The sequence below is a fragment of the Phialemonium atrogriseum genome (genome assembly GCF_030411735.1).
Source record: "Phialemonium atrogriseum strain 8032-3 unplaced genomic scaffold QBC33scaffold_3, whole genome shotgun sequence".
Lineage (NCBI taxonomy): Eukaryota > Fungi > Ascomycota > Sordariomycetes > Cephalothecales > Cephalothecaceae > Phialemonium > Phialemonium atrogriseum.
In genome coordinates this window covers 1-26771 of record NW_026848140.1, presented here as the reverse complement: position 1 = coordinate 26771, position 26771 = coordinate 1, and the positions used below count along the sequence as shown (strand labels likewise).

Genomic DNA, 26771 nt, shown 5'->3' with positions numbered 1-26771 from the left:
GCGACTGGCGACGCGTTGGTGCCTAACCAGCAGTGATGCAAAAGAGACGACACAGGCAATTTGTCCAGCCCAATACAGGGAATTTTCCATTTTGCAGATGCTGGCATCCGCTGTTCACACGCAACTCGCACCTGCCTGAGTGGCTCCAGTTGTCAAATCCAACTATGACAAACACCATTTCGCATATACAGAGGCCTGACCCAGCATCGCAGTTTCAGCATTTTTGGCTCTGGGGTTATTGATGCCAAACTCGGAAGACCATGCTCCCCATATCTACCCGCCATAGGCACCATGGGCCACGCTTCCGAGCAGCACCCGAGTCCTCGAGAAGTAGCAGCAGCAGAGGAAGAAGCACCACCACCACCGCCACAACCAGCAGCAACACAAGCTAGTTTGCATCCCTGCCGAGATCACGGATAGATCGCAAGAGCCAAACAAACGATCGACACCACCCCGAACAACAACACATCTTACGTCAGGATGGATCCTTACCAGGGCGCCTACTCCTCGCCAATGTCGGAGGGCAATCCCTACCAGGACATGCCCGACACTCCCCTCTACCCAATGAGCCCCACCTTCGACTCGGGCGGCGGGTCCAGCGACGGGCGGCAATACGTCTGCCTGGCGGCCGGGTGCGAGCACGTCCCATTCAAGCGGGTCACGGACCTGGACCGGCACTACAAGTCGGTGCACACGCGCGACGAGGACAAGGACAAGTTCTTCTGCGACTACAAGAAGTGCCCGCGAAGCCAGGACCCCTTCTACCGGCCCGAGCGGCTGCGGAACCACCTGCGGGACTACCACAAGGAGGACCTGCCCAAGAAGGGCACCAAGGCGTCGGCCGAATGGCTCAAGGAGAGGAACGTCCAGCCCAAGTGGTGGCGCTGCTACAGCTGCCTCAAGCGCGTCGAAATCCGCCGCGAGGGCTTCACCTGCCCCACGTGTAACCAGGTCTGCGAGCCGGATCGTCAGAGCCTGAGGGAGAAGCGGAAGAGGTGAAGACAAGAGAAGGGGGGGTGGCGGGAGAGAGAGAGAGAGAGAGAGAGAGAACAGAGGGACAACAGAGAGCAAAGGAGAGCGAAAGGGAGCGAGGTTGGGAGGAGCGGGGGAATTATGTGTGATGATACTGTGGCGCCAGGAGAGTTTGACCTTCTTCTTTTCTTCTTCAGGTTCAAACAAAGAGTCGACGGTTCGAGGATCAAGGAGCCTCCAGTGCCAGTCTGGGCTCTGGATTGCCGAGTTTTATGGATCGGGGCTACTATTATCGCCTCAAAGATTAGACAAAATACTAGAAATCGACTTCAAATAACACATGGCAATCGGTCGTGACAAGTCTTGTAGGCGTTGTAATCTTTGCCCATCCTGCGCATTTACCCTGGTATCTTCCGGCGGCCGTCACTTGGTCGCTCGTCCGGGTCACACTGCGAAAAGGATAGGTCTCGTGTAAAAGACGGGCGAAATGTCCATGGAAGACAGAGAGACAGGATAGCTCCCGGCGACAGAGTCGAAACATACTCTGTCAACATCTCACAATGCGTCGCGATGGTGACGGTGGCATGTGAAAGTGGCGGGGCAAGAATCCAGCCCGGCCGCAACTGCGACGGGCGCGACACCACCCCCACGTGCCCACCCAGTCCCGTCACCAAGAGGGGCATTTCCCTGGTGCAGGAGCATGGTACCCAACCAGCGTCTACCTTCCCGTATGACTTGCTTAGGCAGCGAGACGTACCGGTCGAGGGTGTTTCCGGAGTTCTCCCAGGGCCCAAACACTGCTGTGGCCAGTGACGATGCCCGCCTTTCCATGTTATACGGGACGCATATGCCGCTTGGCAATGACACGTGGTCGTTCGCGGCACAATAGGTGTGGTCCACGATGACCTCATGCGGCCACTGGGCCTCTCGACATTGCCAGCACTACGCATATATCGAGGATAATCGTGGGTCTCGTGACAGCGTTGCCGTGTTTCCGGGGGCTCCGGTGACAGCCTGACGACTGGACTTGCTGCCCATGCTGACACAGCTGAAGCAGCTGGTGAAATGGGTGATTCTGTGATTGGGATGCCGTGGAGCCGGTAGTGGTCGTAGAGTTGGTGGCTCGAATTGGAGAGGCGGGGCAATAAGCAATCCACACTCACCGGGGTTTGGGAAAGAAAACTGGATCTTTGAATTTTGACCTAAAGATCAGGTGATGCGGCACCTGACCTTGTCGAATTTTTTGCAAGTGGACCGGGCTCTGCGCACACCACATTAGGGCTCGGGCCCAATTAAGCGACACCCGGCCTTTCGGATTTTCTCGAGTTCCACTCGCAAAAACCTAAACACCACAAAAAAGTCCCCATCGCCTTGCTTCTGCCCTCAGCGTCCAAATTTGCAAGGCAGAACCTCGACAACCAGAATCGCGAAGATGGCCGACACTCCAGTTACCTTGCGCACGCGCAAGTTCATTCGGAACCCTCTCCTCGGCCGCAAGCAGATGGTCGTGTGAGTCCGCCCTCTCCCCTACCCCCAGCCCCAAGACTTCCCGATGCCGAGAGATGTTTGATGGTGGAGAAAGAGACCGCGATTTGGGGGTAATCAACACCAGAGGACGATATTTCAGCGTGGAATTGGAGGACTTCCTTTCGGCAGGCCGAGCATCAAGAAACGACTTGCGTCGAGTGTGTCGTCTGGAGGCGCGTTGGCTGACTTTCCGGATCTCGCAGTGATATCCTCCACCCCGGCCGTCCCAACATCGCCAAGGATGAGCTCCGAGACAAGCTCTGCGGAATGTACAAGGCGAACAAGGAGCAGGTCAGCGTCTTCGGCCTCCGGACACAATTCGGTGGCGGCAAGACGACTGGCTTTGCCCTGGTCTACGACTCCCCCGAGGCGATGAAGAAGTTCGAGCCGCAGTACAGATTGGTCCGATTCGGCTTGGCCACCAAGGCTGAGAGGCCGAGCAGACAGCAGCGTACGTGGACTCACTCCTTTTTTTTCGGTTATTTTCGATGGCATGCGTGCTGCAGATTCTGCTCTGCATCACAGCAGCGCATCTGTGGACGATGTACTCCCGCTTAATTCTCCCGTCTCGTCTAACATCCGCCCCCCCTCGAACAGGCAAGCAGCGCAAGAACCGACAGAAGACCCTGCGTGGAACGGCGAAGGTCAAGGGTGCGAAGCCGAAGAAGGAGAAATAGGCGGCTGGCGTTTCCTCTTTGTGGTGCTCTTCACCGGTTGTCTTCCAGGTCGAGTTGGTGGGGAATGGCTGTGGCTCTGTGCATTACATACAAGATGCGACTCCGCATTCGGCAAAAGGAACCGAGACGATTCATATCTGGCAATCGATCCATGGAGGGCGTGAGGGCTGCTGGGTTTCCATTATTCATTCTTCCGACATCATAGCACGCAAATAAAAGGTTGTTTGCTTGTGGCGTCAAGACACGCGGCTCCCTCGTTTTGCGGATTCAATGGTGATGGGATGGAGGAGGATGCATAGTGTTTGATCATTCTCTCCATCGATGCTCTAATTTGTTTCTAGGTCACCAGATCGACGACTGTCTCAGCAACACCAAAACGGCCATTCCGTTCGAATCGACGTTCCCACCCGCCGAATTCCAGATACCCGCCCTTCATCACCGACAGACGGACAAATGGATGCTCCTGATTATTCCGTGGCGTCCAGCGCCAGTCCCACAACGCCAGTTACGAGAAACTCCTCCCAAATAACCCGCCACGCCTCACAACACCTACTCCGACAAAAGTTATCCATACAAACACGCACATCCACCCCTCCACCCTTCTAACCCTTGATTCGCACCCATCTCATCACCCCAACAACCCCACCAAACCAGCAACAGCAGCCACAGCAGCAACCAAGCCCGCCCTGGCCCCCACCCCTCCCCCCCTCCCTCCAGCAGCCGCCGCTGCCCCGCCCGCATCCAGTATCGGCCGGTGCCACCCGCAGTGCGAGTACGTGCCCCGCGTCACGCAAGCCCAGTACGTCGTCTGCACGAACCGCGCCGCCGCCGCCCCGTCCGCGCCCGAGTACCCCGTCACCACCGCGGCGCCGTCCGGTGCTGATGGGCCCGCCGCGCCTGGGGGGGTTGGTGAGGTGGTCGCGGCGGCGGCTGTTGGGGCCGCGCCGGTGGTGGGGGAGGTGGCGGACGAGAGGGCGGTGAGGAGGAGGAGGAGGAGGAGGGGGAGGGGGAGTGGTGGAGTGGTTCGCATCTTGGTGTGTTGTGTGGGTGCTCGGGCTTGGGAGAGCAGTTGGTTTGTGGTTCGTGGTATTATTGTCGGGGGAATATGTATATAATTATGAAATCTCTGGTGGATCGGATTTGCTTTGCTGAATCGCAGGTCTGACTGGCCTGGAGCTGGAGTGCCTTTTGAGAGATGCTTGTGGGGTTCGATGGAAATGTGGAATGTGGACTGTAGCTAGGACGGGACTGGTGTCTCTTTCTCTTTCTTCCCCGAGTATGGCCATAGCAAGGTAGCCAGAGAAGTCCCTTGGCCGGGTTTATAAATCCGCATTTGCCATACCCTCCATTACAGTTACCTGCCAGTTGCACGTATCGGTGCCACCCAACGCTGCCAGCACGACAGGCAAGTATTCGTCACCATCGGAATCAGGGGAAAATCACACTGGCCCTCCGGCGGTGGTGATGATGGTGATGGTGGTGGGCGGATGGAGGAGGGCGATCCAAGGTCCAGCTAGATCAAGTGCCGTGTCTCATGTCGCTCCGACAGGACGGCGCGGGTTGGTCGCTCCGGAAGGCGGCCCCACCTGCAGCTGCTTAACCTTGGGGAGGCTGCTGTCCAATCAGCCTGCCGATTTCTCGTCTACGTCAAACCATCGAGGCACTTTTTGTAGGTTTAGAAGTGCAATTCCCATTCGAGAACGGAGAATGTTAGGTGGGCCGCACGCGGCGTGATGGATAATATCTTCTCAGAATTACATTGATGCATACAATAAGGCATCTAGCTACTTATCGCAGTGTAGACAATGCCCTGCGAGGCTAAGCGGGTTGCCGCCGGCGAACTAAACATACAAGGGTATTATGTGTGATCCCAAGAACCAGCAAGTCTGGACCGACGTCAGACTAGAGATAATGCCGACGAAGAGGCGAATGTCCATCAAGACGCCTACCGCTGCCCCAACGCATCTGAACTCCCAACAATTACAAATAAACAAACAGCTGCCACAGCCAAGGCATGGAGGGCTATACCAGCGCCCTCAAACCCTCACCGACGTCTTCCTCCGCGTCCTCATCGGATGAGGGCTAACAGCAATCTCGGAGGCTACCGGCGGCGATGGTGTCGCCTTTCTTCGTCTCCGCGGCCTGGGAGGCTGGGAGCCCGCGGCCCTGTCCGGGCCACGAATAGAAGCAGAAGCGGGGAGGCACACGCCGAACGGCTCGTAGTGGCGGGCCTGGATCCCAGTGCCACGGCCGCCCGCCGACTTATTGACCCAGCCAGAGCCGTTGGGCAGCGGGGTGGTGGTCGTCTTCTCCCCGTCCTCATCCTCGTACGTGCTGTCGATGTCGTCGTCGGCGTAGTGCTCCGCCACCTCGGGCTCCGGGCTGCTGGACAGGAGCGACACCACCTGCGAGCCCGGCGGAATGACCGACCGGGGCGCCTGCTGCTGCTGCTGCTGCTGCTGCTGCTTCCGTGCGCGTCGGCCGATCTTTGACTTTGGGGAGGGTAGCGAGGAGCGCGTGGCCGGTTCTTTCTTCGGCACAACTTCCCCCCCTGGTGGTAGAATGGGACCACAGTTGATTGCGTGTCGCGATCCTGGGCGTGCTCCCGCGTCTAGCGCCGACGTGCCCTGGGACGGGAGGCGAAGGTTACTGTGATCCGCATCATCATTCGACTGTTCATCGCCCTCGTCGAGACGCCTCATTATCTCCTCATACTCGCGGTCCCGGATTATCTCGGGCTTGCGACTCTTGGTTGCCGGTATCGCTGTAGCCTTGGATGGACTACGGTCATTGCGGGATGTTCTGGCCGTAGAGTAGATTTCGTTGAGCGATGGCAACGAGGTGACCGAGGCCGGACTGGCGTCGTTTATGACAGGCTCCTGTGGCTTGATCGGGGATCCGCGGCTGGTGGGCTTCCCTGGCCCCGTGTTGCCCAGGATCACGGATTCGTCGGCAGTGTCCTCCAGCGGGTCGAACGAGTCGGCGGCCCACTCGATGACGCCAAAGTCCCCATCCGGCTGCCGCCCGCTGTGGATGCTGCTCGCAGACGAGGGAGGGACGTTTAGCTTCGGATACGCCGCGGCTTTCGGAGCGACGTTGACGTCCGCGTTCTTCGGGAGCTGACCGTCATCTCCGCCGCCGTCGAACGGCGCCACGAGAGCCCGTCGGGAGCTGGCAACGGTATGCCGGGGAGTAGCAGAAGGCGAACCGGAGGCCTGGAGGGAGTCCCTCGCCGCGGCACTTTCCGACATCTCTCTCAGCTGTTCGGATGGGCTGTCGAACGGCACCTCCTTCAAAATAGACGGCGATACGTCTTTACGGAACCCGGCGGTGGAGATAAGGAGGCTGATCTCGTCTCGTCGGTCATCCGAGATTGAAATGTCGCCCTCGGAGTGGCCAGCAATGTCGGACTGAACAAGTTCCTGCTGCAGCGAGTCGCCCGCAGGAAGCGTCTCGGGGATGATGCTCTCGCTCGAGTCGGCAATGTCGCCACCAGTCTGCTGAGCCGCTTCATCGTCTTTTTCAGCCCCTTCATGGCCCAATGTAGTGGATTTGTCGCCATTCATCCCTGTCTCCTCGCTGTTCGAGTCGCCGATCACCTCTCGATCGTCTGCGCTTGGAATGTCTTCATCTTCGCCCGCAGTCTCGGCAATATGCTCGAGGGTAGATGGTTGGAGCGACGGCAGCGGCTCCTGCAAGATCCGCGGCTCGATCATCTCAGAGTACTCCATGGTTCGGTAACCGTCCTCGACCCCTTCGTCGGCGTCGGCGTCCTCGTCTTCAAGATCCGGCCCTTCGAACCTATCGTAGACCCGGCTCCCATTCTCGTCATACGTCTTCTCGTTCCCGGCCAGGTTGCGATCGCGTCTGGCGAGAATCACTCGGATGCTGGTGGACCCACCGTTGACAACGACGGCGGTGAGGTTGGACAGGGTGGGCTGCCAGTTGGTGGCCTTGGAGAGGAGCCACTGCTTCCATGTTATCACCATGCCGTCCTTCGCCCGGCCCGGCCCCAACTGAGGCAAGCTTGACAGGTCCGGGGGAAGGGATGGCAAGTCGTCCAAGTCTGTGAATTGGCTGTGTTCCGCGTCCTGCTTCTCGGGTTCTTGTTCGGGAACATCGTCGTCATCATAGTTGAGAGTCATATTGACCCGCATGTTGTCATGGCCGTCGAATTCCTCGGCGAATCCCTCGTCGTGGAACTTCCGCTTCTTGGCCCCTCGTCCGTCATCTTCTCCGTCGTCTCCGTCGTCGTAGAAGTCGCGCTGATTACGCCTCCTGCGCTTCGCCCGTCCGCCCCGCTGGTCCCCCTTATCGTGCCAGTACCATTGCTGCTGCGGATCCCATCGCTGGACGAACGGAAAGGGGGGTTCGGAGAGGTCAACGCCGTCTTGGCAACATTCTACCGCACGGTAAGCGATTTTGCTTCGCCAAGCTTCGGGGTCGTCCTCTACCGACTGGTCGTTGCCATCCTCACCGTCGGCCGACGGCCGTCCTTGCGCTTCGGCGACACGGGAGTTGATCAACGGGCGGACGCCCTTCATGAGGTCCGCGCGGATCTTGTCCTCGTCGGACTTTGTCTTTGGGTTGCGGATCCCGAGTGCACCAAAGAGGATGCGTCGACCCGCCGAGATATCCAACTTGGATTTGCGCTGCGTCGACGAGGCCGCCAGGTCGGAGGCCCCATTCTGGGCAACCTCGGGTGGTGGGTGTGTCGGTGTGGCGGACTGGCTGGGCGGTATATCCTGGTCCAAGGGACCGTCGAGGCTCGAGAGAAGGGCTTGTTTCCTTTCGGCTAGGGACAAGCCACCGGCGCCAAGCGATGAAGCTTGGGTTGCATCTTGGCGAGCAGGGGCGGAGGACTGTGATGCCGCGTCTGTGAGGCCGCCTGCTTCGGCCACCTTCTTGGCTTTCTGGGCAGCCTTCCTCCTGGCGTTCCTGGCTTGTGTCCTAGACAAACCCTCTCCAGGGGGTACCCGTGCGGATGTCATATTGACCGCGCCTGGTGTATTTCGAGGTGCAGACGCGGCGAGTGGTGCTGTGGCTCCTGTCTTCGACTCGGATTCGGGGTCCGGCTCATCATCACTGCTGTCTGATGAGCTGTCTGATGAGCTGTCGGAGTCGTTCTGGTCGACAAGGGATGCACCCCCTGTCTCACCCTCTTCGCCCTGACCTCCGCCGTCACCCTCCTCCTCACTGCTGTCGCTGGAGTCATCGCTAGATCCACTGCCGCCGCTTTGCCCATCACTGTCGTTGCTGCTTCCACCACCATCGGAGGGCTTGGGGGGTTTGGAGGAAGCGACTTCTGGCCCGCTATCGTCGTCGTCATCGATGCCTGACGAAGGCCCGGAATCCCCGCCGCTTTGACTATCGTTGTCGTCGTTGGCATCGGATACTTCCTCGTCATCTTGATCGTCTGGAGATTCGGATTCGCTTTCCGAGGAGCTTGTCAGATCTGCGCCCGACTCCGAGGAATTGACCTCTTCTTCGCCCTCGGGTTTGTTGTCGTCCTCTGCGGATTCGCTATCGCTGGTAGCGACTTCTGCAGTCGGTGATGCTCCCGCGGATATGTCTTCGCCGTCGAACTTGGTGTGGACAGGGAGCTTGACAAATTTGCCAGACTTGCGGAGGTTTTCCGCCATGTGAGTCGAGGCCGTGCCCTCGAGGATTGACCCGGCTGGAAAGCCATGCTGGTCATAGTGTTTGACCAGCGAGTCCACCGATTCGGCCTCGCTGTCGTCTTCCATGTCGTCCACGTCCCCCACGTCCCCGGCGTCCACCATATCTCCCATGTCTTCGCCTTCCTCACCGTCCTCTTGCCCGTCCTCCTCAACCTCGGGAGAGGGTTCGGGCGCTGGTGCATCCAGGGACTTGAGGTATCTCCGCATCTCCTTAAGTCTCATCTGCGGCTCGTAAGACTTGCGGAGTTTCTTGTACGCCCTTTTCACCTTGTTCTTGCTACGACGTAGCATCTTTTCGCAAACGCCGGCATCTGCTTCGGGAAATGCCGCCCGCAGAGCCGTAATCTTGCTTAGCCCAGCCAGGTCGATGACACTATCCTCGATACCGGGAAATGAGTGCGTCTCTGAAACAGAGCCCTGGTCATATTCACCGTACTGTGATATGTCTCTCTGGAGGTCGCGGACCTCATCATCGAGGTTGGATTCGTCGGAATCTGGTTCCATGTCGTCGACCCCGTCTGCCCCTTCCTCGCCGCCATTCTCGCCCTCTTCGTCCTCGTCATCGGCATCGTCAAAGGTTGCCGAGACCACGACCTTCAGAGGGTCATCGGGGTCTTCGCCGTGCTCTGTAAGCAGCATGGGCTGATAATCGTCGTCGTCCTCTCCTTCGTCTTCTTCCTCGGCTTCGTCATATGTTATTCTGCGGCGCTTCAAGGGAGGAATTTTGATTGGAGGCCGGCCTCTGGGTGCCTTGAGCCGCGGTCGGCCAAAGGCCACGCCGTCGATGAGGTGCTTGCCACCGGCGGAAATCTGGTCTCTCCCACTGAGCAGTCGCTTCTTCCGGTCTTCTGTAAGCAATGGCCGGATGCTGTGTCGAGTTGAAGGAGCGGAGGGTTAGCAATCTGGTATCCATTTGGCCATGCACTAGCGGGTATGTATGTTTACTTACAAGACCTCCTCGTCTTGGCTCAGAACGGTCTGAACTTCCTGGAAATGAAGGCACTCGAAAGCGTGGCCCGCGTGGTCTCTCAGCTCGACCACGTAGTCCTCCAGGCCCCAGTCGGTGCTCTCGAGGGGAACGGTGTCGTTGACATGCTCGAGGAGCTTGGCAATCGTCGGGTCATTCTCGAGGGAGAGGCTGAAAACGACGCGCACCTCGGGCAGGCCATGCCGGCGGATGACAAGACGAAGCCGAAAAGATTTCTGCTTCATCTCGGTCGTCACCTTCCGCTTGAGCATCTTTAGAGTGGCGGGAAAGGTGTGGGGTTTTTTTCTCTTCCCCTTTCACAGGCGGCGAAGGTGAGAAAGTGGGCTCGAAATGGTGTTGGAGAGATTTGCTCCTCTGCAAAAAAAGTTGGAGGTGCAGCTCGGGCAGAATCACAGGTGGGGCTGGACTGGGGTTCAGCTCTACTGTGGTTGCGTGCAAAAGTTTTACCCCCTGTCAGGTATCGAAAAGCGCACTAAATCGACCAGGGATACCTGACCCACTGGGCAAACTTACCCATTATACCATAGTATTTGTAGGGAAAACCCGTCTCTCATTGGCTCAGGTTGACAATTTTGTACCTGAAAGGTATGGATGGTACCAGGTACCTCAGGTTATTCACCAGGGACGCGCCAAGAATCGAGATGGTTCTCCATGCAAACTTCCCGCCATATGAATGCCCCATATCTAGGTAGGTAGGTAAGGTAGGTATGTAGTGTCTATGTGTTTTGCCCTCGAGTAGCCATCATTGTTAGGATGCAGCTGCTTCTACACCACAAAAACGGGGCATTGTATGGGGAGTATCCCTATGGACAAGTCGACTTCGTACCCCATGCAAAAGACCAGGAACAACATGGAACTCACCTATCTAAACGCCCGGTTGCCCCAAATAACCACCCCCTTTTCAAGATGATCAGAATGCCTTACAGAAGATGCATGCAAACTAGAATACCATAAATGAACTTGGTCATGGGAAGGAACCCATCTCCAAGAGATGACCCATTTTCTCTATCTGGTGGGAAAAGTTAGCATTTGACAAGCAACAATTGCGGTGGTGAGAACGACAGCAGTTGAGCGTACCTTTGTCTTCAGATATCCCTCAACCTCGGGGGCCCTGAAGCCTCCCCTCCCCTTCCACGAGAGTGGCACCATGGCCACCCGCTCCCTCACAACGATCTCCCTGTTCGGCCCCTCGACGGCCCGGATCTTGTCCGGGTTGTTGGTCAACAACCTGATGTCGCGCTGGCCAAGGTCCAGCAGCATGGCCGTCGCGAGGCCGTAGCTCCGCGCGTCGGCGGGGTGCCGGAGGAGGAGGTTCGCCTCGACTGTGTCGGAGCCGAGATCCTGGAGGTTGTACGCCTTGAGCTTCTCGCCCAATCCGATCCCGCGGCCTTCCTGTCGGAGGTAGATGATGACGCCGCCAGACTTGTTGCCCGGCAGGGACATCAGCCTGGCCGCCTCGTCGAGTTGCTCCCCGCAATCGCACCTCGCCGACCAGACCGTCTCGCCCGTGTAGCACTCGCTGTGTATCCTCACCAGCGGCGGCGTCGTCGTCGTCGTACTATCCTCCTCCTCCTCGTCGTCATTCTTATCCCTTTCCCCACCTTCTCCGGCTCGCGGCCCACCATCCACGCCACTAGTCGTCCGCCCCGGATAAAGCCGCCCAGTATACGCGCCCCTGACCAACCGGTCCATCTCCGTCTCCCCCTCCCTCGGGGCGTCCAGCGACTGGCTTCGGATGCTGCCGCCGAAGACGATGGCCAGGTGCTCCTTGCTATCAGTGTCGTTGGTGTACAGGTGCAGGAACATCTCGGCGCCGGTCGTCGTCGGTATGCGCGCCCGCACGATGCACTCCACCTGCGGCAACCTCTCCAGTAGCCGCGGCCTCCTGCTCCCGCAGCCGCCCGTCGGCACGGAGCTGTCGACGGGGACGCCTCGCGGACCCGGCCCCGGCCCCGGCGCGAGTCCGTGTGCGCCGCTCAGCGAGCTAGGCGTGGCGGTGCCGGGGGTTGGGGGTGGCGTGAAAGCCGGGGAGAGCAGCGAGGGCGGCGGGGGGGGAAGTGAGGGTTGGGAGGAGGACGGTGTGGGTGGCGATGTAGTCTCGTCATCGGCGGCGGGTCGTTGTGGTTGCTGCTGGTCCTGCTGGCGCCGCTGCGTCGCCGCACTCGCTGTCAAATCCATGCTGTCTACTTCATTTCCAACGTCGGAACTGGTTTGCGCCTTCGTCGGCGGCGAGTAGAAGGACGGGAGTTGTGTCGTTTCTCGGCGCCATTGCTGCGAATTGGGTTCGGGTGAATGGCCTAAACCAGGCATGCTGGGGTTGGTGGTTCGTGGAGGGGCCGAGGAAGAGAGGAGACTTGGGATGATGGATGGATGGCCAGATAGAGCGACCGCTGGGCGAGAGAGTTCTGGCGAAGGGAGCTAAAAGATCGAAGGGGATGATAACAGTGTCGCTATCCAGCTATCCAGGTATCCAGCTTCGAACTTCACTTTTGCATTTGAAGATGGAAGACATAGCGTGGTTCTCGAGCAATTGGAAATCATTAGTCATGGCTCGCTGTTTGGCGCGGGAATTGTTCGCCGAGGTTCTCTGACAGGAATTTCCATCTGCTTCTCGCCCCAGATTCCCCACATCCGCTTTGCGGCACACCGTTATCGGGGCCCAGGATTATCTGATCCTTCGATAGCTTCATATCCACATCATCAAATGTGCACCGTCCTGCGCAGTAAAAGACGCCCTGGAAACCGGGGGGTTGAAACCAGGCCTTGGCCAAGCAGGAGAGTCGGGCTAAGAGTGCCCGGCTTATTTTGAGATCGCCGTCGACAAGACTTGCGACAACTTGTTGATCTTGCATAGCTGTTATCCCGCCTGGAAGTCACCGGCGAGCAGCGGGCTGGATTTGTCCTGATACCATTCACAAGCCCTCAGCTGTCTTGCGGCCCTGGGATGGGCGAACGCCATCCACAACCGCAACCACAATTGAGGCAGCGTCTGCTGGCCGATTGAATATAAACTGGAAAGAGACGCCGCGTTTGAATCGGACATTCCTCCACACCCTACACATTATACAGATCAGATCCTGCAGCGGGCGCCCCCCCCCCCCCCCGGGGGCCTCTTCTCTCTTTTCCCCTTCCTCATCAACTTCTGCCATCAGGAACTTCTGCCCTCATCAGCTTCTTCCACACCAGAGACCTGCTACATGGAAACCCCAACACGTTGGACCTGCAGGAAGCCCCTGTTTTCCTTATAACTGCAAGAAGTCGTTCCAATAATCCCAGTCTAACTCGATATTGTCTGTCAATCCGAGGCCGTCAAGGCCGTGAGGATCCGGGATGGTAGGCATATGAACACTTTCCTCATTTCCTTTCTTCCTCTTATCCCAAAGCAACTGAATGAACTGGGGCGTGACCTCGGATTCCCGAACACCTCGAGCACGAACCAGCTCCTTTCTACGCGCCTCCCAAGCCTCCAGAGTCAAGTCACCGAGGGCGACAAAGAAAGCGTCCTCGGCATCGTCGATCAGCTCGGGATGCTCGCTGTAAAGATCCTCGACTAGCTTCCAGGCCAGGGCCACTCGGTCTCCGGAGCACCGCCGCCGCAGGTCGCTGATGACGTAGATGTAGGCGTCTATCTGGAAATTGGAAGTCAAATGGGTGAACAGGTGCGAGGAAAACTTGCTGTGTATGCCCGCATCCACCATCTCTAGCGACATCACGGCCGAGTCGAAGACCATGTCGCTTTCCTCCCGCGTCATATATACCTCGCCACCACCGACGGCCGCTCGTCTGGGATGGTGAACCTTGAACCGCATGCGAGCGACGGCAATTTTCGCCATGGCGTGTGTCACACCATGCAGAGGTACGCGCTTGTCCCAATGACGAAAGTACTTCTCCTGGTAGGTGGCCTCTATCTCATTGATGGCCTCGTCTTGCAGCTCCATCGACACCCTCTTGCCTCTCACATGGCCCTGAATGATGTTCTCGAAGACCTGGGCGGCCGTGGGCGAGGATCGAAGCCAGTTGGAGACTTCGAACTTCATCAAGACGCACAACATCTCGGTCGGACCGTTGTGCTCGATAGGGGGCTCGATCATGTCTGGATGCAATTCCGCGTCGTTGACATTGAGTGGGAGGCGGATGTCACCAACCTCGGATGGTGGCAGCTTCGTCCCCGGGGTGGATACGGCGCGACTTCGAGAGCAGAGTCCACACAACTGCCACCAGAGACGGACGCGCATTTCCCTGTCGAAGAACGAGATCTTGGGGTCGGTATTCTCCCGGTGCAGGCCCATCTTCTGGCCCAGCCTCATGGCGGCGCCGGTCAGGGTGGAAGTTAACTCGGACTCCGGGTCTGCGAGGAGAAACAGGACAAGCCCTTGCAGAACCTCGAGTTCCCTCGTCGTGAGGAAGTCGCTCGCGATAAGGGCCCGGACGGTCGCGGCTCGGTAACGCGTCAAGAGGGTGTCCCTGGTCTCGCCGAAGGAAGCCCGGCAGTCATCCGGGGACATGGAGGTGACAGCTAGAGTGTAGATGGCGAACAAGATGGCCGTCAGGGGCTTTGGTACATTGGCAGGGTCCCAACTTGCATCCAAGATGCGCTGCTGCAGACTCGGTACATGGACGATCTTCGTAAGCGGATTGACACTTTCGACAAAAATTTGCCAGAAGCGGTAGATGTGTCTTGGTTCTGGGTGTAACTCGTGGAGTTCAGGCTGGGTGCTTGGAAAGATGAGCTGAAGCGGCGGTGTAGGATGCAGAAAGGGGTCGTCTTTGTGACGCAGGCTCTGGATGGGAGGATTCTTGAGCTTGTCGGGACAGACAGGTCAGTCTTCAGCAACCAGAGAGAGCCTCGGAACAACAGACCTCTGGGCTCAGATTCGACCATAGACACCTGAAGATACTGTCTGTCAGTTTGTTGCTTGATGAAGGCAATTGCTCTTGCCATGCTGGTCAACTGACTGGTCTACATTTGCCGCAGTGTTCTCCAAGGGGTAAGTCTTCGGCCTGGGACGACTGGTCGCGGAGGTTTCGAGGACTGGACTTTGGGAGCCGGTCTCCTTCAGCTTGACTTCCAGCCCAGACGGGACCCAGGTGTTGGCGCAGTGGGTGAAGTCGATATTGTGCTTCCGCATCAGAGCTTCATACTGAGTTAGTCGGGCGACCAGGTCTTCGTCGGCGGCCCTCTTCCGAGGTCGATGTGGAGCGGGAGCCTCATATAAACACTGAGCCTGGGCCTTGAGGCAGTTGGAACAGGGGTCGCCTTTGTCGCATTTGACCTTGCGGCGAGCACAGAGCGAACAGGCATGCCTCCTGTGCAGCCCCTGGGGCGCCATCATTGGAAGTGGCGTCATGGCGGTAGCGGATACACGCATCAGTGAAGGCTGTCCGAGGTGATCGCCGAGAGTGTTGGGTTTTAAGACTGTGTCTCGGGGATGGCACCGGGGGCACAACGGCGCACTTCGGAGGGCTCGGGTCCAAAAATGGCCTAGCGCAACTCCGTCTCGGAACCCGACCCCGCCGACTAATTACACTCGTTTCTGGCACGTGCGTTGGTCGTGAGCGGATTACCCCTTTTCAAGCTTGATAACAGACTGCCATAAAGCAACTCAAGATGTCCTGGACATGCGACACTAAGCTTGGCAGGCCGATGCTCCAAGCCTGGTTTTGATCTCTCGGACCCGAAATGAGTTGAAGACTGCTGGAGCTCGGTGAGCTAGGAGCCCCAATTAGCCCCTGACTTCCTGCAATAATACAGCAAAGGCGTTTGTTCTCTACTTTCCGACGGCCGATTGCGTCGGCCGAATATCAACATTGTCGAATTGTCTACGACATTTTGAACTGAATGATTTTTCTCCAGTGCTTTGGTCATCCCCTCTCTTCGGTTCCCGGCCTCGATATCTGATTTCCCGACCGAGCAATCCTATTGCATGCTTCAACGCCTCTTGTTTGAGTCGCGAACGTAATCATAATGCCATTCAGGAAAAGCAATCCAACAGAAGCTCTCGCGGCGTCCCTTGAGGGAGCTGAAGCTATGACAGCGCTAGAACCAGTACTAATCGCAGGCGATGCAAAGGAAACAGAGAGTGCGCCTGTGCAGACGTCCGCCACCGAGGATATCGTGTACCCCTCCGGACCGAGGCTTGGCTTGCTTCTCACCTCCGTCTTCATTAGCATGTCCTTGGTCACTCTGGTCAGCATATCCATTCCTCCCAACTTGAGGCCTAGAGGCTGACGGCATAGCAGGACCGCTTGATCATCCCGACGGCTATTCCACAGGTCACGGACGACTTCAACTCCGTCACCGATATTGGCTGGTACGGTTCTGCATATTTCTTGACGAGATGCGCCTCCCAACTGCTATTCGGAAAGCTTTACTCCGTTTACAGCATCAAGGCCACCTTCCTGACCACCCTCTTCGTCCTCGGGGTCAGCTCCGCTGTGTGCGGGGCAGCTCCGAACGCGGTCGCCTTCATTGTCGGCCGAGCCATCGCGGGAGTGGGAGGGGCAGGGATATACGGCGGCGTGGTAAGTCTCGCAGCGGGAAAAATTTGCGACTCGGGCCTTCCCTCCTTGTTTTGGGGGTTCGCCGTGTTCCTAACTAAGAAGCACTCGTTTTGCAATCTCCACCTCCTCTGCGTCCCACAGAGTAAGCCTGCCTTTTTATCACAGTTCTGCAACAGCTTCTGGGGAATATCCTCTCCATTAGCGAGATCAATAGCCCTGCCACCAGCGCACCCTACGATTAGCGCGATCGGACACAGCTCGTACAACCGCCGGAGCTTCGCTCCAGCCGCATCTGTCACAGGGGAAATATAGATGACGTGTCCCTTCACTAGCGAGTGCGCCACGTCTGGCACTAGGCCCCCGCTGTACCGCAGCGTGTACCCCTGCTTGATGAACTGCGCGACTAAGGCGTTGTGCCGCTCGTTATCTGCCGCGGCGCGCAGGTTCGCGGGCGCGAAGTGCCGGACCTTGAAGAGCGGATTCGCGAGCTGGATGCTGCTCCGGACGAGCTCGAAGACAGCCGAGCCCAACCAAGAAGCAGTACGATGCCCCCGCCCGGCCGGGCACCCGCAGCGCAACGACAGCGGTCCGTACACGCCGAGCACAGCAGCAACCAAGCTCCGTGTGGGGACTCGGTGGAGCGCCGAGTTGTCGTCCCAGATGCCGACAATGGTGCCCACAGTCTAGTTGGGCACGATGATGGAGCTACCGTCGGGGGGTTGAAGGCCATGGTGTAGCGCTCTGGGAAGACGACGACACGGCACCGCCGGTGGCGGCAGCGGCGGGCTGCTCCACAGCGTCTTCCTCGCTGCTAGCGGTGCAAACCGAGCGGCATTTGGCCAGTCTAGTACGGATAATGTTCTCCGCCAAAACGTCGACGTCGAGCCGCTCGTCGCCGAAGGTGTGGGCGGTGCCGGCGAGGAAGACGTGCTGCGAGTTGCGCAGGGTCTTGGCTATGTCGGCGATGCAGTTGAGAAGGTTCGGCAGGCCCGAATCGCGCAGAGCCCGCGGCTGTCTCACGGGAGGAGTGATTGGAGATGCCGGAGCAGGTCCGGAGATACGCCGCTTGGGACACTCTCGGCGGCCATGACGGTTAATGACATGTCTCGGTTGTGTACTTAGGTAGGGAGGTTGAGATGCAGTATATCTAATGAGACTTAACCACTGATCTGCGGCCAAGCGAGCGGCCTTCCAATTGCATCCCGTCATCTCGCTCTCGGCTTGACCTTGACGAAGAAGCCAACCGGCCTCAGGTTGAACCATCCATCTTGCTCCAGATTGTAGCTTGGGTCCACCATCTCAAAGTCCACCTCCCTGAGCAGCATCACCAACACCGCCATACTCCACTGCCAGGCGTAGTGCTTCCCAATGCACTCCCTCTTCCCGTTCCCGAACCACTTCTTCACCCCCGCGGGCAGGTTCTCGAACGACCTGGCCATCATCCGCTCTGGCCTGAAGGCAAGTGGCTCCTCGAAGACGGTTGGGTCGCGATTCACCCCCGCGAGAACGATGATGACGGCCTGGTCGTGCGCGATCTGGTACTTCCCGCCGCCCAGCAGCACCGGCTCCTTGCCCCTGCTCGGGATCGGCTCGATGTTGAAGCCCGGCGCCACGAAGGAGAGCCGGAGCGACTCGCGCACGATGCCCTCGACGTAGCTGAGCTGCTGCAGGTGGGCGTGGGTCAGCTCGCCGGCGCCCACTATGGAGTCGATCTCGTCGCGCGCCGCCGTGATGACGTGCGGGTTCTTCAGGAGGAAGTAGATGGCGGTGGCGATCAGGGCGGGCGCGGTGCTGCTGCCGATAGGCATGGTGACGATCTCGTCGATGACCTGCGAGTCGGTCAGGGCCTTGCCGGTCTCGGGATCGCGGGCGTTGACCATGGTAGCGAGCAGGTCTTGACGGTCCGTCGGGTTCGCCTTGCGGTGCTCCACAATGTCGGCCGCGTAGCTCCGCATCGTTTGCGTCGCCGTTTTGAACTTGCCCCCGTACACAAGCCAGTTGAGGAACCCCGGTCGCGTCGGGCGCTTCATGGCTTCCGACGTCGCATCTTCCATTCCCTTCAGCATGGGGTGTGCGGGGCCGCTGAGGCAGTTCAGCTTCTTGCCGAAGAGCGTCAGGGTCGTCGCCTCAAGGTTCAGCCTGTTCAGCTCCCCGACCGCAGACACCACCTTGTTGTCGGCGCCGAGGCCCTTCCATTTCTCGATGAGCTCAATGGCAGTGTCACGTATCTCGCCAAAGTGCCCTGCGAGGGACTGGGGCGTAAGTTTCGGTGCAATAATGCGATGGGCGATGCCCCAGCTCTCTTCGTGGTCGAACGCCGTGAAGAGGGCATCGTGCACGGCAAATCTAATCTCGACGATTGGCCCGCCCACATACTTGCGAAAACGCTTTTCGTCGCATAATTCCTCGGCAAGGGCGGCACCGGCAACGAAGACGACGGTATGGCCGAGGACGTTGATTTGGAATATCTCTCCGTACCTCTCTGACAGCTTCTTCAGTGAGCCCCAGGTATTGCTAGGGTCAACGTCGAAGATGTTGCCCAGAAGGGGTAGGCCGGGAGGTCGAGGAATGGTGAGGGACATGGTGTTTTGGCGATGGCATTCGAGGACAACAAGTGGAGAAGAAAAAGAACAAGGAGAGATCAAGAGACAGACTCCTGCATATGTAAGATCCAACAGCCTGCTCACACCGCAAGACGACACGATAACCCAGCAACCTTGTGAATGGGATCTCCGATGTGGCTTACATTAGCGTTGCGGGCTGCTGACTCTAGGCGTCCGTCCATTCGTTGTCTTTGAGACAACAGCCAGCCACTTCCGAATATTGGTTGGAATAGAGCTTTCCACATCACAAAGATGATCCCCATGGCTTTCCAAGATTTCCAAGAGGGGTGAGGGATCTCCCCTTTAGCGGAACTAGGTCAAATTCAACCACATCAATTCGGCCATCAATTTGGTCCGTCGCGCCACAAGAAGGCCAGAGCGAAGCAACCATGGATCCCTATGATATACGACAACATCTAGCTTGCCCAATGGTATATATTGTAATTTCAAAGAAGAGCTGAAACCTAATGATAATTACACAGTGAATCTAGACTGAGAGGAGATGAGGGAGAAGCCACGCGAGCGCGAGGCCCATCCCAATAAGCTGCGTGCGAAGCACAAGTTTGATACGTCTGATGAACGGAAAACTAGAAGTGACGTAGCACGTCTTGATCCTTCCCGCGAATAGACGTCCCAATGGCAGCATACGAATCTAACCGCTGGTGTCGGCATGCCATGCTTAGATGTTTCTTGCTATACTAGGCTGGATCCTCTCCAGCTTGTCCATCAGTTCTTTCCACAACTTCCGCTGTGTTGCTACTCCCTCCTCGCTCGTGACAAATGGCGAAATCCTGTGGTCGACGTCAGCGCCTGATCACCCAGAGTCTAGATCTCGTCCTCCCAGGGTACCAAGATCATAAACCAGAGAGCACTTACAATTCCGGCCCGGCGGGCTTGCAGTCGCACAGATACTGGCCGTCTGTTTCCCTAGACCCCTTGGCCGCATGTACTAAAGTCCTTGAACCCTCCTCGGCTGTCCCCATGAGTATCGCTTGCGTGGCTTTGACATAGACGGAGAAGAAGCCTTTCGACTCTCGCATTATGTCGGTGACGACAGCGCCGGGGTTGATGGTCGAAGAGATGATACGGCGCGAGTTTGGTGGCTGCGTTAGCCTCTCGGCCAACTCGCGGAAGGCCAGCAGTTACATCAGCTTGGGGACATTGTACCTGTTGCACGGCATCTAAGTAAGCACACATGACACACAACACATATATACACCAGCCAAGCACACGACTTGCCTGTCCACCATTCTCGCCACATCCTCACGCGCCAGCTCCTGGAGGATGTCCTCGGCTCCGAGGCGAACCATGTGCTGCGCCGCCTCGAGGCTTAGCCCCGTGTTGGCGCCCGTGACGAGGACAGTCTAACCCGCGAAGCTTTTGCTGGGCCACTGGGAGCGTGGTGCACAGCTGGGAGCGGAAAAAGTGGCCGACTGGAGGAGGCATTTCTGGCGGTTATTATATAGGAAGGTCTGTACTTGGAGGAATGCAAGAGTTGGCAAAAGGTAGTAATTATGGCTAGATGATCTCTGTGAGCCTCCCTCGATGTTTTTGTGTGTTTCGGGGGTCTTCAAGCCTTTTACACATCATTGCCTTTATTCCTTACCGATGCATACGGAGACGATTGTCCAGGTTCGGCCCATCGCAGTCTTAGCAAAGGTATTTATGATTTATCTTAGCTAAAGTTTGGTAATTAATGGGTGGTCCATGTTCTTTACCCAAGTACCCGACAGACAAGCTGGTTTATGTGTGCATAAGCTAAGTAAGTGGCGACTTCCAGGCCCACTATCAAGCAAGAAATGGCTTTGCCCATTTGCGCACTTGTTCCTTTTGTGGTTTAATGCACCCGTCTCCCACGACCCGACCCATGGTCCGCATTCACACACCATTTTCTATGGCAGAGGTGGCTATACTGGCCCCCGGGGAGCAGTGGAGGCTCGCCATTTTTAGCTACCCAGGTGATATGGTAGCTTAAGACATTGTATCCAAGCCGACCACGATGGCCGAGAGCAGCGGAGAGTTTTTCGGTAGGTCGGCTAGAGGTCCGATGCATGTCCGTTGGTTTTCCACGATGAGACATGGCCCTAGCCCCAGCGCTTCTGCGACAGGGTTTGGAGAAGCCACAGCTTTGGCAAGTATAACCTTGGCTTTATCTCCAATCTGGGCTTTTCCGGCCTTGACTGGAGCGCCCCTTGGCTTTCTTTCTGCAGGCTTGTGCCACAGCTGCCGTAGAAAGTTTGCCTGATAACTAATCAGTTCATGTAAACTAAAACAAGCGCAGGATGCGCTAAGCTCCTCGAACATATCGGCCGGATTACTACCTTGCTTGCAGCTGAGGACAATCGTCTTCTGTCGAGCGTCAAGGTATGTGTCATCGAGAGGTACTCGTTGTGGTTGCCAGTCTGACAACTATAGCGAGGCCGATCTGACCATGTTCTGGCCGATGCCGAATCTTTGCCCTTGCCCTCGCCGCGGAAGTTCAGACGACTCGCCCCAGAAGCTACGACTCCCTCAGTCATTGGCATTGAAGCTCGTGCCCTCCCCGCCCCGGATCCGCCGACGGCTGAGGATAAGCGTTCCTTGTCGGATGCTCTTTCCCGGCATGGCTCGGCCACAGAGCGAGAGCTCGTGGAGCTGGACCCCGACATTGCACGAAGGACGATTGTGAGCGTGTTAGACGGTCGCCCTGCATGGAGATCGAATAATGCAGTCCCTGCTGCAACAAGCAATACGAAGAGATGCTGGAGGGCTGGGCTGGTAGTAAGCGGCCGTGGGTGTCAGCTGGTGACACCTGCCGTGCAGAGAGACGGACCTCTTCGAGCGGCGAAGGGCGAAAGCTCCCGGGCATTTCGTGTCAAACGGCAGTATGTTCATCGATTGGCGGTTCTTGGCTGGAAACCTTGGAGCGATGTCTCGGCTATGGTGCTTGGACGCAAAGGGGTAAGGCAAGAGGTATCGCACCTTTGCGACACTGGAGACTGTTGCCGGCCAGATCATTTGATTGTTGAGGACCACGCTGCTAATGAGCGACGGAAGTATTGCTTGGGGGGGGTTGCATTGCAGGTTTGAACCGCCCTGCCTTAAGTAAGCAGCAGGAAAATCATACTTTGTCTTAACTACCAAATAAACCTTACAATCCCACCGTGATGCTCTTCACATTTGTATAATCCTCAACGCCAAACTTTGAGCCCTCGCGGCCGATCCCACTCTCCTTGATGCCCCCAAACGGTTGTTCACAAGCGCTGATTAGGCCCACACGGACACCAACCATGCCCGTATCCAGCGCTTCAGCCACCCGCCATAGCCTTGAAATATTCTCCGTGTAGAAGTATGATGCGAGGCCACTCTGGAACGTGTTCGCTAGTCTGATTGCCTCCTCCTCGGTGTCAAAAGGTATGAGTGGGGCCACAGGCCCGAACGTCTCCTCGTTGCCGAAGCGCATCGTCTTAGGATCACAGTCCACGAGGATTGTGGGCGGGTAGAGATAGGGACCCAGCTCTTTCCTGATGGCTCCTCCGCTGACCAGCCGCGCCCCCTTTGAAACGGCGTCGTCGACGTGCTGCTGCACCTTGTCAACGCCTTTTTGTGAATAGAGCGGCCCGAAGTTGACTTTGGGGTCCCAGACCGAGCCCAAAACGAACAACTGCTCTTGCGCGGCCTGCAGGAGCCGGGCGACCTCGTCGATGACAGACCGGTGCACAAAGATACGGTTCGCACACACGCACGTCTGGCCCGAGGACCGGAACTTTGAGGAAATCAGGCCTGAAACGCGCAGGGGGATATTAGTTGTCGTTCCACAACCAGGAGTTGTCAACCGCCTGGGCTTACCATTTACAGCCTTCTCGAGGTCAGCATCCTCGAAAATGATAAAAGGCGCATTGCCTCCGAGCTCCATGCTCGTCTTCTTCAGCGTCTTTGCGCACTCGGCATTCAGGTATTTGCCCACGGCCGTAGACCCCGTGAAGCTGAGATGGCGGACGCGGGTGTTATGGCACATCTCCTCGCCAATGGCCGCCGACCCGGGACCGTCGCTAGTGACGACGTTCAGCGTGCCGGCGGGGTAGCCGACGCGCTCAAACAGCTTCGCAATGGCGATGGCACACATGGGCGTCTCAGGCGCCGGCTTCAGCACGACGGTGCAGCCGGCCGCGATCGCGGCCCCGACCTTCCGCAGAGCCATGGCGATGGGGCTGTTCCACGGCGTGATGGCTGCTACTACACCCTGCGGCTCTCTGGTCGTGAAGATGCGGTTGTCCGCCTTGGCCGCCGGTATGGTCTCGCCATACAATCTCTCGGTCTCACCCTGAAACCACTCTAGGAAGCTGAGGCCGTAGTCTACGGTGACGTATGACTCGGTGATTGGCTTGCCCAGCTCCAGAGTGCAGATCGCCGCCAAGTCATCGCGGTTGGCCCTTACGATGTCGGTCCACCTCCGAAGCAACTCCTTCCGCTTGCGATGGGTGAACCGCCGGTAGGTCTCGAACGCGGACTGTGCAGCGTCAATTGCGCCGCGGACTTCGTCTCTAGATACGTTTGCGACGTGAAACGCGACTTGACCATCCTCGGGGTCTGCTTGAGTTACTGCAAATTAGCAACACTGCTGCTTGGTCACTGCGCGGATAATGGGCCAGGATCAGCCCTCAGCTGAGGTTCTAAAACAGACCATAAACCGGAAAGGTTGCGCCTTGTGCGGCTGGCACCCATTTGCCCCCAATGTACGCCCGGCGATCCAGCAGCGAGGCGTCGTTGAACTATGACGAGGGCGTCAACTTGGGCATCAGAGGGTTTGCAACGTATGCATAGGGGGCACTAGGTACTCAACGGTGTATGGAATTTCCTTCAATAGTATATCTATCCCCGAGACTGCAGCCATGATGATGGGAAATCAAGTGAGAGGCTTATCGTGACAGAATTCTGCTGAGAGGCTGGTGCATTCACAGGGCTAGTTTTGGCCGAGTTCTTTCCACTTCAGTTACCCTCTCCCTCTCCATTCGCCCACTATTAAATTAACAACCTGCAAATATAAGATTGAAGCTTGCCACGTACACCCAGCCTCAAAGCCGGGTTCCATGTTGCCGTGAGCGACTGACTTGGTTCGGCAAACACATGGCGGAGCTTGATTCACCCGCCCCACTTGTGCCGATGCACGGCGGCATAGCCGGACTGTCGGGGAAGGTCCACTTTGCGGAAGATGAGTTGCCGAAAGTTCTCTACGACCCACCTAAGTCACAACACCTTTGCCGAAGGAGTTGGGTGAGATGCAGATGTATCCCCGTATGGCCGAAGAAGCGTCTAGTTATGGCAGGTATCTAGCAAAATAAACTAATCGAACGGTGGTCAAGCACCTCTCGCCCGGCTATCGCTCGTGAATCACATGGCGACTTCTCCGTGCTCTCTTTAAGGAGTCGAGTGTGGCACTGGAGCTACTCGTGTTGCTGCTGTTTGGCCCACTCTTCGACCTCGTCGTTCATGTGCAGCCAAACAGATGTACAGTCCAAGTCCTAGAAGCGAAGAATGAGCATCAAGTTGGGTTACTGGGAACGTTTAAGAAACAATATATGATGGAGGGATGACTCACCGTTGTTCTTGGGTCATCGTTGGCCTTCTGAAACGACTTGAGAGCAGTCTCGCCCATTGACGCCTCAATGCCAACCTCCTTGGCCGCATTGATGCCTAGGGTAAGGTCCTTCAACACCATGCGTGCCGGAAACGTTGCCCGGAAGTTGTTACTCGCCGGAGACCGCGCAATGACGCCCGGCACCGAGTTCTTGTTCTCCAGGACCCAGGAATTCCCACTGGAGCTCTTGACGCAGTCGTACAGTCTCATCTTATCCACACCATACCGCAACCCAAACGCCATGCCTTCGGCCAGCGACAGAACGTTGTTGATGGAGATGTAGTTGTTCACGATCTTACCGACCAAGCCCGAGCCTAGCGGGCCGCAGAAATTAACCCGTTCGGGCAGGCCCATGTTGGAGACGACATCCTTGATGCGCCTCGCTACGGGATCCGTCTCTGCCGGGCCGGGATGGCCAACGAGGAAGGCGACGGTGGCCTCCTCGGCGCCTCTAGCACCACCTGAGACGGGAGCGTCGACGTAGATACCCAGCCCGGCCTCCATGACCTGCTTGCCGATCTCTTGGGTGGCCTTGATATCGATGGTGCTGCATTCTAGCATAAGCCGGTCAGGGTCTTGGGGCGCCGCAATGACCCCGGAATGCGGATCCAGAAAGACCTGGCGGACATTTTCGCTCGTTGGGACAATGGTCAGCAGCGTCGAACACTTGCTGGCAACTTCCTTGGAAGATCTGGCAATCTCGATCTTCCCAAACCTGCTGCAGTTGTCGGAGAAGCGCCGACAGGCATCCTCAACGACGTCGTAAATGTGCAGTGTGGCAGTCGGAGGCATCTTTTTGCGGAGGTTGACGGCCATGCGGTATCCCATGTTCCCGAGACCTGCATTTCACCTTAGCTCGGAAAGCACACGACATTTCGTCCCAGGGAGGCGAGAGAACAAACCTATGAACCCGATATCTGACGCCATCGCGAGGAGGTAAGAAGTGAATTGAGTGAATAATAGGAGTTGTTGTGCAAGATTTAGGGATTCGTGATCGATCTTCGTTCTCCGTCGTGATCTTTTTGGGGCTGACTCGCTCTGGTCTGATCTCGGAGCGAGGTTGAAGGTTCATCAAAATACTAGTCTCCTTTTACACAATAGCATTTATAGCGTCAACCTGTAGGTACTGGGCACATAATTATCTCCATAATTATCTCTTATTCACTAGCAAATCATACTGCATCGCGGCTTCTCAGTGGCCTGAGACTGCCGTTGCCGAACCTTTCATAGATTTCGGCTGTGTGGCAGGTGCGGGGACCGTCAACTGACCCTAGACGTTATGTGCCTGTGCCGAGGGCTTTGAGCCGCCTGCCGGACCTGAGTTGGGTCGGTTGAGAAGGCATATTGACGTGGGCTGCCAAAGAGGTTGAGGCGCAATGCCTCTTTCGATCGTTTTCATGGTCAGCGCCGCTTCAAGCGAAGCCTTCTGAATATCCTCACTCATGCCGGATTCTTCCTTCCCAAGCTCTTCAAACCGGTCCAGCCAAAAGCACCACCGTCGAAGGCACATAGTGGGTGGTCCATGGGACTGGTACAACAGGCCTCCTTCAACGTAGTTTGCCTCATCCTCCTCTTTGACATCCATGTAGCTAATGTTATCCTGCGCCCACCGTAGAAGAGGCTTACCAGCATAAGAGACCCATGCACAGGCAACCTGTATTCTACATTCTGTTATACCCATCTCCATGCTCAGTTCCTCCTCAAGCGCTGATCGCAGAGCATACATTGCCTGGTAGTAGGGACTCACTATACCTGCACCAAGGCATCGAACCCCAAAGGTATTCAGGTTTTGCCATATCTGTGCAGACTTTGGAGTAACCGTTTCTGTTGCTAAAAACGGGTCTTTACCAGATAAGTTGGATGCAACTATTTTGAAAATAGCTTAGGAACATACCATTAAGTACACTTCTATACACACAGAAAGTAGAGGCAAATCTCTCCATACACGGTATTTGTTCTAAAGGTTAAGATTATTAGCAAATGGTGGGCGATTGAAGGGGTTATGACCAATTGTCAGCAATTGTCAACCGTACAGCGTGCTGCCCCCCCCCCCCCCCCCCCCGGCGGGGGGGGGGGGGGGGGGGGGGGGGGGGGGGGGGGGGGGATGGGTGGGAGGGAGTGGATGGAGGAGATGAGAATGAGGGGGAGGGGAGGAAGGACCGAGATTGCGCGATCTGTGGGATGTGGGCGATCTTGGGACTGTAG

General features: G+C 57.2%; 11 protein-coding genes across 11 annotated transcripts; 3 read left to right on the top strand and 8 right to left on the bottom strand.

Annotated features, from left to right (window-relative positions):
* Window positions 1-293: 293 nt before the first annotated feature.
* On the top strand, window positions 294-1184 carry QBC33DRAFT_215051 (uncharacterized protein). The gene has a single exon (XM_060422713.1). The coding sequence runs from the start codon at window positions 481-483 to the stop codon at window positions 997-999; it is 519 nt and encodes a 172-aa protein (XP_060286958.1). The 5' UTR covers window positions 294-480; the 3' UTR covers window positions 1000-1184.
* A 979-nt stretch (window positions 1185-2163) lies between these two features.
* On the top strand, window positions 2164-3458 carry QBC33DRAFT_215136 (ribosomal protein L23/L15e core domain-containing protein). The gene is made up of 3 exons (XM_060422716.1): window positions 2164-2481; window positions 2703-2950; window positions 3097-3458. Exons 1-3 carry the CDS (start codon window positions 2405-2407, stop codon window positions 3174-3176), a joined length of 405 nt encoding a protein of 134 aa, XP_060286957.1. The 5' UTR covers window positions 2164-2404; the 3' UTR covers window positions 3177-3458.
* A 346-nt stretch (window positions 3459-3804) lies between these two features.
* Window positions 3805-4206, bottom strand: QBC33DRAFT_555256 (uncharacterized protein; the record flags this gene model as incomplete). The annotated part of the gene is made up of 1 exon (XM_060429616.1): window positions 3805-4206. One exon carries the CDS (start codon window positions 4204-4206, stop codon window positions 3805-3807), a length of 402 nt encoding a protein of 133 aa, XP_060286956.1.
* Window positions 4207-5212: 1006 nt separating this feature from the next.
* QBC33DRAFT_555255 (uncharacterized protein) lies at window positions 5213-10096 on the bottom strand (the record flags this gene model as incomplete). Its single annotated transcript, XM_060429615.1, has 2 exons — window positions 5213-9725; window positions 9807-10096. The coding sequence occupies 2 exons, from the start codon at window positions 10094-10096 to the stop codon at window positions 5213-5215; spliced, it is 4803 nt and encodes a 1600-aa protein (XP_060286955.1).
* Window positions 10097-10809: 713 nt separating this feature from the next.
* On the bottom strand, window positions 10810-12422 carry QBC33DRAFT_485118 (GTP cyclohydrolase II-domain-containing protein; the record flags this gene model as incomplete). The annotated part of the gene is made up of 3 exons (XM_060425402.1): window positions 11475-12422; window positions 10923-11408; window positions 10810-10854 (listed from the first exon to the last, which is right to left on the bottom strand). The coding sequence occupies exons 1-3, from the start codon at window positions 12153-12155 to the stop codon at window positions 10810-10812; spliced, it is 1212 nt and encodes a 403-aa protein (XP_060286954.1). The 5' UTR covers window positions 12156-12422.
* Window positions 12423-12950: 528 nt separating this feature from the next.
* QBC33DRAFT_525606 (uncharacterized protein) lies at window positions 12951-15266 on the bottom strand. The gene is made up of 3 exons (XM_060426836.1): window positions 14802-15266; window positions 14706-14733; window positions 12951-14647 (listed from the first exon to the last, which is right to left on the bottom strand). The coding sequence occupies exons 1-3, from the start codon at window positions 15212-15214 to the stop codon at window positions 13088-13090; spliced, it is 2001 nt and encodes a 666-aa protein (XP_060286953.1). The 5' UTR covers window positions 15215-15266; the 3' UTR covers window positions 12951-13087.
* A 213-nt stretch (window positions 15267-15479) lies between these two features.
* Window positions 15480-16704, top strand: QBC33DRAFT_215040 (major facilitator superfamily domain-containing protein). Its single transcript, XM_060422712.1, has 2 exons — window positions 15480-16032; window positions 16086-16704. Exons 1-2 carry the CDS (start codon window positions 15811-15813, stop codon window positions 16656-16658), a joined length of 795 nt encoding a protein of 264 aa, XP_060286952.1. The 5' UTR covers window positions 15480-15810; the 3' UTR covers window positions 16659-16704.
* A 746-nt stretch (window positions 16705-17450) lies between these two features.
* QBC33DRAFT_525603 (cytochrome P450 monooxygenase) lies at window positions 17451-19026 on the bottom strand. Its single transcript, XM_060426835.1, has one exon. The coding sequence runs from the start codon at window positions 18926-18928 to the stop codon at window positions 17552-17554; it is 1377 nt and encodes a 458-aa protein (XP_060286951.1). The 5' UTR covers window positions 18929-19026; the 3' UTR covers window positions 17451-17551.
* Window positions 19027-19441: 415 nt separating this feature from the next.
* On the bottom strand, window positions 19442-20395 carry QBC33DRAFT_566215 (uncharacterized protein; the record flags this gene model as incomplete). The annotated part of the gene is made up of 4 exons (XM_060430453.1): window positions 19442-19740; window positions 19826-20073; window positions 20167-20313; window positions 20384-20395. The coding sequence occupies 4 exons, from the start codon at window positions 20393-20395 to the stop codon at window positions 19629-19631; spliced, it is 519 nt and encodes a 172-aa protein (XP_060286950.1). The 3' UTR covers window positions 19442-19628.
* Window positions 20396-22079: 1684 nt separating this feature from the next.
* On the bottom strand, window positions 22080-23881 carry QBC33DRAFT_608718 (succinate semialdehyde dehydrogenase; the record flags this gene model as incomplete). The annotated part of the gene is made up of 3 exons (XM_060432370.1): window positions 23760-23881; window positions 22778-23510; window positions 22080-22711 (listed from the first exon to the last, which is right to left on the bottom strand). The coding sequence occupies exons 1-3, from the start codon at window positions 23820-23822 to the stop codon at window positions 22080-22082; spliced, it is 1428 nt and encodes a 475-aa protein (XP_060286949.1). The 5' UTR covers window positions 23823-23881.
* Window positions 23882-24349: 468 nt separating this feature from the next.
* On the bottom strand, window positions 24350-25493 carry QBC33DRAFT_597192 (NAD binding domain of 6-phosphogluconate dehydrogenase-domain-containing protein; the record flags this gene model as incomplete). Its single annotated transcript, XM_060431914.1, has 2 exons — window positions 24350-25405; window positions 25469-25493. The coding sequence occupies 2 exons, from the start codon at window positions 25491-25493 to the stop codon at window positions 24471-24473; spliced, it is 960 nt and encodes a 319-aa protein (XP_060286948.1). The 3' UTR covers window positions 24350-24470.
* Window positions 25494-26771: the final 1278 nt, after the last annotated feature.